Consider the following 8,885-nt stretch of genomic DNA (forward strand, 5'->3'; position numbering starts at 1 on the left):
GGCGGCTTCCTTATTTGCGGGGAAAATAGCATTCCAGGACATGGGGTTTGAATGAAAATTTGGAGGAATGAATTTTTGTTCTAAAGTTTGAATTTAAGTACAAGAGCTAGCTCATGATTTCAAGGCAAAAAGTTTTTGTTTTAGGAAAATGTAATTAGCTTCCATGTGGAGATCACCAGCTTAGAGGGTTAGCAGTTGGTTTGGTTAAATTATTAGTTATCTCAGATTCTGCCTGGCACATCTGGAGCAGGATAGAGTTGTGTGTGTGTTTGTATACATGTTGAAGTAGTCCTAGTGGATTCTGCCTGGCACATCTGAAGCAAAATAGAATTGTGTTCCTAGGGATGTTGACAATTTCATAATGATTCAATCTGTTTACTTTTCTTGCTTTTGACTTGTGCCGAGGGTCTACCGGAAACAGTCTCTTTACCTTCTAAGGTAGGGTTAAGGTCTACGTACACTCTCAACCCTCCCCAGACTCCACTGGGTATGTTGTTGTTGTTGTTGTTGTTGTTGTTGACGACTTGGGACTTTGAACCCTCTACCCCTTATGTTTACTACCTTTTTCTTATTTGGAAATAGCAGGGACGTTGTTACATATATTTTCTCTTCAATAGCTACAAACACTCTGGTCAATTCAGATTTTTGGAAGTCCTTTCCGAATGGCCATTGTTTTCTTCCCCGTATCTGTTGGTCATCTTCTCATGGCAATTCAGTTTGACTTGTTTGATAGGTTTGTTAGCTATCTGAGAAATGATCGTTAGAGCGGAAGAAGAGTCAACTCAGTTTCCTTTTCTCAATTGAGTTGAATTTTGTGTTCATGTTTCAATGTAGTAATAGTTTATCTGAAAATTTTATATGTTCGAGTGACAACAGTAATAGTAAACGAACAAAAAGTGTTCTCTTATGCATAGTAACACCATTTTGTACTTTACTGCAAAAAGGAACTAGAGTTTCCCCTTTGCATGATACCTGTTCTCATCGAGTCAAAAGTGCAGTTGACAATAAGTGATATGTGCTTCCTTGCATGTAACAGTGTTCATGATCTAGTGTGAAGTTGGATAGGGAACGTCGTCTTGGAGGCAAGGTTTATAATGGGGTTGATTTGAAATAATGTTTATCAAAACACAAGGTTTATAATGGGGTTGATTTGAAATAATGTTTATCAAAGTTGTTTCTTGGAGGGATGAGAGTAAAATGACATCGACCGAGCAGTTTATTGTTTAGATACAGTTTCTATTTGGTCCTCTACCTTCTATAAACGCAAAACCCAGAGAAACATATATATATATATATATATATATATATATATATATATATATATATATATATATATATATATATAGTTATGTGTGGCCCGTCTTTAGCTTGGAGAAAACTCAAGATATAAAAGTAGATATTTTAATTAAAGAAATATAATTTGTGTTAGTACAAGTGTCCAACAACAATAATCATATACCCATTGTAGTCCTACAAATGGGTAATTACGTTAGTAATAATTAAATTTCATATAAGTATATTTTTAATATATGAAAGCAAAACTTTCATTCCACTCTTTTAATATTTTAACTTTCATTTTGATGAAATTATTTACTTCAAATCAAATGCGGAGCCAGAATTTGACATTTATAAGTTATGTATCCTAATTTTTTGAAGTTATTTAGTTCTAAATAAATAATTTCTACATAGTTAATGAACTTTTAAGATAAATATATAATTTAACTTGTGCAGCGGATGGAGCTGCTCCTCCCTTAATTAGGGATTAGGGTTCGAATATGGATATGGAAAAAATCTTTGGAGGGAGCGCTTCCCCCGAATGGGCGCGATACAATGCAAATTATCTGGATTAATTGGGCTCAAATGCGGATATCGAACACTAAAAAAAAAAAATCAAAGAACATAAAAAATGAGGTAAGAGGTTCGATAGCTTTTGAAAAGTAGACCTTGAAAACGAAAAAAATAAATTTGACTTAAATAAATAAGATTAGGACCTAAAAGTAATTAATTAAAAAGTTTTAAAAAAATTTGAAAATTCTTGTGAGGACTACAAAAGTCCTAAGTTTGCCCTTATATATAGTAGTAATATAATATATATATATATATATATATATAAGAACTATAAAGACGAAATCGGCCACACACCCTACTAAACACAGTACACATGTCTACAAGCCTTCAGGAGTAGCATGACTGTAAGAAGGACAGGGCCCCGACATAATCATATGCACAACTATATATGTTTCATTAAATCTCTCCTAAGCCTGGTTCGGTTATATTGCTAATAGCAATAAGTGCTCCAATGTTTTTTGTTGACGATTATGCTTGTTCCCATCTTTTTTGCCCAGGTCCCACTACATGGTACTCAAAGTTGTTTAGATCAGGGCTGCACAATGTGAGTGTAGGGCCGAAACTTTACCTGAATAATTTGATCTTGTTTCCTGGCTATCAGTGCTGACACGTGATATAGCTTAGTACAATAAACCGCTTATGGCATGCTGTTGAATGAAGAACTATAACTCACTCGTGAAATCTGAAAGGTGAACCAGTATGAGTGTTGTGAGGTGACAAAATCAATGTTTCTGCTTGTTTTAGAGACGAATAAATGATGTGTAATGCTTCAAATAAGGAAACAATGATATACACCATTAGAATTTGAAGGGAAACAAAAATTGGAACTTGCACTTCCAAACACAGTAAGCTGAATCCTTTATATTTCTCTTCTTTCTTTGCTTTCCTACTCCCACCATACAGAGTTTAATAATTTCTACAACAGTTGTTAAATAGACAACAGTAACCTTATATATCTTGGAAAATATACAACTCGGACTCACGATATCTTGTATTGAAGGAAGTTTTGTGACACAGCAGGGCTACCAGTGTAGCCGATAACTGGCAGCTTGCACAATGGGGTGGAGAAAGTAAGCACCTAATGTCAATGCTGTTATTGATGCATATGGCAATCTGATAAATTCCTTGTAATAATCTTCGGGCAACTGTTGGCGTCCATCAAGAATAGCTGCAAATGGAATGGCACTCGTTCTCTTCTTCACGACTTCAAAAGCCTCACCATATCGTATTGCTAACCTTCGGTCCCCGTTCCAGGCACCAAACAGATGATGTCCGATTAATCCTACTGACGCTGCCATTGCAACTGAATTCCCGATCCATAGCATGTGAGCTAAGCACCATATCACCTGCCCAATCATCTGATATGGAGCGGAGAAACTTCACTTAGCTATCCAAGATGGAATAACTTTTACCAAGAAATGAGACAGCAAATAAACACAAAAATGCTGGACCGACGTGTAACATACACACAAAAGACAAGAATAACAATTATGCAAAGGACACTTATTTTCTGCATAGACTCGTTAACATATATTCCATCCGTCCCAATTTATGTCCATCCGTCCCAATTTATGTGAGGTGTTTGAAAAACCGAATGCACACCCCTACTTTAGACACACACTATAGAAAAACAGGGTTGGGCGCACACATGCAAATTTACTCCCTCTGTCCCAATTTAGGAACTTAAAATTTATTTAAATTGTGGTTATTAAATCTTTTTTTATAAATAAAGTTATAAAATTTAGTACTAAGTAATGAATACTAATTGGTACAAGAGAATCCTAATATATATATATATATATATATATATATATGTATATATATATATATATATATATATTGCTAGGTTTGGTGGACGAATAAATGGCGGATAGCGAACGTTGGCATTGGGTGGAACAACAACGTGATGTGCCGAAGATGGCATTGGCTGGTCAGATCCCATGGAACAACAAATATTTCATCCCTCAAGGCGCTTCCATGGAGCACGAGCTTTTATTTCGCAAAATTTATTGGAGATACTTCAATCAGATTTGTGATACCCATGTATGTTTGTCAATTGCTTGCGCTTTGTCTGTCTTCATGAATTCTTCTTTTATTTGTGCGTTTAATCTGTTATCCTCATCAACTTATTTGCAAGCCTGTGTTTTGAGGAATCATTGTTTCAGGTTTAGTCTCTGGTCACTTTCCATAGTTTCAAGATCAATGGGATTATTAAGACAAGTTTTCCTCACTTCTTAACATTAGCAGTATACTTTTAGACCTTAGATTAGTTGTTTAGCCTGTTTATGTAGAGTATTCTTAACACTACAAGGTTTGTTTTTCCCTTCTACTTTGGGACCTACTTGACGAAATCTAATCTATCAAATATAATAGAGAACAAATTCACTGATTATACTTATACTTCCATTCGTCCTAGTCCAGCCCTTGTATATCTTTTTCCTTTTTGGATGATCACATGACATGTTAAGTCCATGTATCTCACATATCCCTCTCCTATATATTTCCCTCTTTAGCCGATTCCTTTTTCTTTTCGTTAAATTCCCCCTCCTAATTTTCTTGGTTATCTGTAATATGAATTCATGTCTGATTGGGTTGGATTATTTGACAGGGTTTTGACATTGACATCTATCCAGGTAAAGCCTGGGCAGCTACTTATGTACCGTGCATTGATTTTTGAAAAGAAATTGACTTGCTCATGGATCTGGCTAAACATGCTATTCAGGACTACAACAATACAGTAAATGATGTATGCCTCTATCCATCTAATCATCTTTGCTCTGTTTGAACAATCACCCTAAATGTCCTTACAGTTTTCTCTTCACGCCTTGCAGGATTACAAGTACAAGGTCATGTGGATTGAAAAAGTGAACTATTTTGTGGGTGAAGGTCGTGAATTCCTTATGACTGTTAAAGTTGAAAATCTCACTCTGCGTACACCTATAGAAACTTTTCAAATCCATGCATATAGGGGACGAAATGAGGAGAATGTTGCCCGTCTTTGCCGGAAAAAATTCTTTAAGGTATACAGATTCCTTCCCCTTTTTAGGTGTTGGGGATGAAATGTGTCATTTTGAATGAATCTTAGCGCTATTTAGTTTTGTTGTTTCTTTGGCTTTGGTTACACTTTTGGGACGGAGGAGTAGTTTTTGTTGTTGGCTTTGATTACTCAAACTTATGCGGATAAGGGTATTATGAGATGATAACCTAGGAAAAATTACTTAATAGGTGATGAGTTTTGGGATAAGCCAACTTTTGTTTTAATCAAATCGAGTCACAATTTTATTGCCACTGCCTAACGAAGCACATACATGTTGTAGGAGAGCCAGACTAACCTTTCTTGTACATGGTGAGAATTTGGTGAACTAAGTTGATGAAATTTGAAAAGTTATCTTAACTATCGCCAACTCAAAGAATACAAGCAAAACAGAGTGTTAATAAGGCTGGCAAACCAAGGTGGCTCGTATACAAGACATTTGGACTTTTCTTCTTGACTCAAAATGGGGGAAGTTGCCATCTCTCCACATTTAACGAACCTGTAACTTGTCTCGGGAGATAATCAAAAAGAGTGTATGTGTACACATCATCTCTGGTGTGACTCAGGGAGGCCATTTATCTGCAACCTGTTTGGCCTTCCTGTAACAATCTTTGGTAAATATAGTGTGGTCAATTAGTTATCAAATTCTTTATCTCATTTAGAGTACCTTCAAGCCTATATGCTTGCACACTCCCTATCTCATTCACCTTGTTATTGGATTTATTTCCCTTCCTTCAGCCGTAGATGCATCATTGGAAGTGCTAACGTTATTACCTTTACCCTTCTCGTAACAGTTTGTCATCCTTCTCCCTTTGCCGCCTCTCCCATTTTTTCCTGTGTCACCCCATCATTAGTATTCTGATTTAGTCACGTCCCTTTGCATACGTTACCTGAACTTCATTTTGAGACACATATTTTGCAGGAGTTGAGAATTTTGTATGACACTGAAATATGAAATAGGTGTTACTGGACCTTATTGTCTTCAGGGAAAAGACAAATTTGTTAAATATAATGACTAAACGGATGACTTGCGCTGTCAACTATACTTAATAGTAGCTAATTTGCTTTGGTATCTATACTAATTTAGTTTTTTCATTAAGAGTGAGGAGTTCAACAAGAGAAGAGGAGTATTGACCTATACTTAATAGTAGCTAATTTGCTTTGGTTTGCATCTATACTTTATGGCTAATTTAGTTTTTTCGTTTTGTTTGGATTAATGTGCAGTTAAGTTTGAATCGAGAAGAAGATTCACCGGAGGCAAGAGAAGAGGCAGTTGAACTATTGCTTTCTAAGTCTAGTACTAGTTAAGAACACTATCATATGTAACTAAAGCGGTTAATGTTGATTGGCGTCTTTATTAGCTGTAGAAGTATTTGCATAAATATATTCAATGGTCAAGCTCTCTTGGGATGTCGGTATTAGTAGTAGTCTAACTTTTATGTATCAGGTAAACTCTTTCTATGTATGTATAATTTGGTATGTTAAAGTGGGATCTGTTTCACTTGAATGGTTATAATATCTAGTATTCAATGTTATAAAGTCATTTTTTGTTAATCAGCTTTTTACATGTAAATATATTGTTGTGTTGCCTGGTGCGGACTGTTGTACAGGAGCGGGGTTTATCCTGTGCGCACCCAAAGAGTAGCGGCTGCGAGTTCCCTTGTCATAAAAAACAAAAAAACAAAAATATTGTTGTGCTGCCTGGAGTTGCAGTAGGTGATTTTGTTATTTGTTAGTCAGCCTTTTATAAGCAGAGAATCAGCAGGGGCCCAATACAATTTAAGTAAATGAATGTTAGTTATTGTTGGGGTTGGGGGGGGGGGGGGGGGGGGGGGGCAATACAATTTAAGTAAATAAATGTTAGTTATTGTAGGGGTCAATATCATAACCGTAATTGGCGGGTCGTACAAAACGAAGAAGATAAAACAAAGAGCATTCATGGGGACGTTGGCTATAATGTGAAAGTTAAGACAAGCAAAAGAATGGAAGTGAACAATTTATGAAACAAACAACAGGGAAAGTTCCATTTTTTCGATTAAAACGCTATCAAACGGATTACTCAACATTAAAAGGGCTTGTTTCAGCTTTGTAATTGCCTCCTCCCACTATAATAGTGGAACTTTTTTTTTTGTCAAACTTTGCCTTTATACTATGTACATTCCTTATAAACTAGAAAAATTGAACACAGGAATTATATCGCAAAAAGTATAGGACAAGATTTTATTGTAGTCCAATATTATGAGGCACGTCAATGGTCATCAAGTTGATTCAACGATCGATATAGGGACTAAGCCAGTAAATTTCGCAGGTGGGCTAGAATTCTCTGGCCTGACATACACCGTGATGAAACAGATAAAAGATACAGATGGCAGATGGATGAATCAAGAAGTGGACTTGTTGCACCAGATAACTGGCTATGCACCAAAAGGTTGTGTAACTGCAGTTATGGGACCAAGTGGTGCTGGAAAATCAACATTCTTAGATGGTTTAGCTGGTAGAATTTTGAGTCTTCGAGGCAGAGTTTCTGTTGATGGAATGGAAATGACACCAAGTTTTGTTAAGAGAACCTCTTCTTATATCATGCAAGATGATAGGCTTTTCCCAATGCTAACTGTTTATGAGACATTGTTGTTTGCTGCTGATCTTAGACTCGGGCCAATTCCAATGACCGATAAAAGAAAGCGCGTTGAGAAGCTAATCGAGCAACTTGGTTTATCTGTAAGTCAATCAACTACTATTATGTACAATCAGACCTCTCTATAACAACATTTCATTATAATAGCCACGTTTTTTTGTGGAACCGATCTTTCTTGTTATGTTATATTATATTCTCTATAACAGCATTTCGCTAGCAGCCAAACATATCATAACAAACAAATGTTGTTTTAGAAAGATTTGACTGTACTTGAAAATTAGTTAATCACATGTATCTGTCTGTATTAAAAATTTATCGTCTATTTATGGCAGTCGGCTAGGAATACTTACATAGGTGATGAAGGGACCCGAGGAGTATCTGGTGGTGAACGTCGTAGGGTGTCAATAGGAGTGGACATCATGCATGGACCATCATTGTTGTTCTTGGATGAGCCTACTTCAGGTAAGCGTGGAGGATGTAGTATATAATTAACGGGTTCAACTGAACTCGACATTTTCAACACTAAGTATAGATATATAGGTAGTTGACTTTGAATCCATTAATTTAAATTTTGAATCCATCCCTGCATCAGGTCTTGATTCCACTAGTGCTCATAGTGTGATTGACAAGGTGCATGCCATCGCCCGAGCTGGTAGCACTGTAATCCTAATAATTCATCAACCTTCATCTCGGATCCAATTGCTTCTTGACCATCTCATTATTTTAGCTCGCGGACAGCTCATGTATCAAGGATCTCCGATTGATGTTGTTGAACATCTTGGTAGAATGGGGAGAAAAGTACCAAAGGGAGAAAGTTCAATAGAGTATTTGATTGATGTGATTCAAGAATATGATCAATCTGAGCTTGGAGTTGAAGCATTAGCTGCATTTGCACTTACTGGAATGAAACCTCCAACACTTGGTGAAAATGAGATGTCAATTGTCCCTCTATCACCATCACACGCGTCTAACAGATGCCTTCATTTGCAAACAAATGCGAAAAAGGACCAAGATTTTGATCATAGTCTGAGAAGTCCCTGGAATTCATCTAAGTCTTGGAGCGCTAGCCACAGTGGAGTTCTTCAAACACTAGGTTTTTCACCTGCTAGACAACGTGTGGATCATAGAAACCAAATTCCGATAAGGTAAAACATTCATTTCTATATATGTCAAGGCATGAGCTGTTCAAATTCTTAGATCAGGATGTTAAAGTGTTCTACATTGGCTGAGGGAACAGATTGTTATCTCTTTATCTAGTCTCGGACAATTCTCACCAGATGAGAAGTTTTGAAGTTGAGTTAGACCTAATGTCAATTTTATTAACATGGTATCAGAGTCAGACCCATCCCTATTATTGGCCAATGTTGC

At 36.4% G+C, this 8,885-nt stretch overlaps 2 protein-coding genes and 1 pseudogene across 2 annotated transcripts; 2 read left to right on the top strand and 1 right to left on the bottom strand.

The window, feature by feature from the left end:
- LOC132039357 (ABC transporter G family member STR2-like) overlaps positions 1-3,146 on the bottom strand; it is a 7,872-nt pseudogene extending 4,726 nt beyond the window's left edge.
- Positions 3,147-4,457: 1,311 nt separating this feature from the next.
- On the top strand, positions 4,458-6,404 carry LOC132040887 (uncharacterized). The gene is made up of 3 exons (XM_059431579.1): positions 4,458-4,594; positions 4,680-4,868; positions 6,107-6,404. The coding sequence occupies exons 1-3, from the start codon at positions 4,544-4,546 to the stop codon at positions 6,188-6,190; spliced, it is 324 nt and encodes a 107-aa protein (XP_059287562.1). The 5' UTR covers positions 4,458-4,543; the 3' UTR covers positions 6,191-6,404.
- Positions 6,405-6,751: 347 nt separating this feature from the next.
- On the top strand, positions 6,752-8,879 carry LOC132040675 (ABC transporter G family member STR2-like). Its single transcript, XM_059431332.1, has 3 exons — positions 6,752-7,600; positions 7,850-7,979; positions 8,110-8,879. Exons 1-3 carry the CDS (start codon positions 7,121-7,123, stop codon positions 8,664-8,666), a joined length of 1,167 nt encoding a protein of 388 aa, XP_059287315.1. The 5' UTR covers positions 6,752-7,120; the 3' UTR covers positions 8,667-8,879.
- Positions 8,880-8,885: the final 6 nt, after the last annotated feature.

The sequence above is a fragment of the Lycium ferocissimum genome, chromosome 12 (genome assembly GCF_029784015.1).
Source record: "Lycium ferocissimum isolate CSIRO_LF1 chromosome 12, AGI_CSIRO_Lferr_CH_V1, whole genome shotgun sequence".
NCBI classification, from domain to species: Eukaryota; Viridiplantae; Streptophyta; class Magnoliopsida; order Solanales; family Solanaceae; genus Lycium; species Lycium ferocissimum.

Coding starts and splice junctions, on each gene's coding strand:
- LOC132040887 (XM_059431579.1), top strand. CDS start 4,544: ATGGATCTGGCTAAACATGCTATTCAGGACTACAACAATACAGTAAAT. Junction 4,595..4,679: donor ACAACAATACAGTAAATGAT/GTATGCCTCTAT, acceptor CACGCCTTGCAG/GATTACAAGTACAAGGTCAT. Junction 4,869..6,106: donor GCCGGAAAAAATTCTTTAAG/GTATACAGATTC, acceptor ATTAATGTGCAG/TTAAGTTTGAATCGAGAAGA.
- LOC132040675 (XM_059431332.1), top strand. CDS start 7,121: ATGAGGCACGTCAATGGTCATCAAGTTGATTCAACGATCGATATAGGG. Junction 7,601..7,849: donor TCGAGCAACTTGGTTTATCT/GTAAGTCAATCA, acceptor TATTTATGGCAG/TCGGCTAGGAATACTTACAT. Junction 7,980..8,109: donor CTTGGATGAGCCTACTTCAG/GTAAGCGTGGAG, acceptor TCCCTGCATCAG/GTCTTGATTCCACTAGTGCT.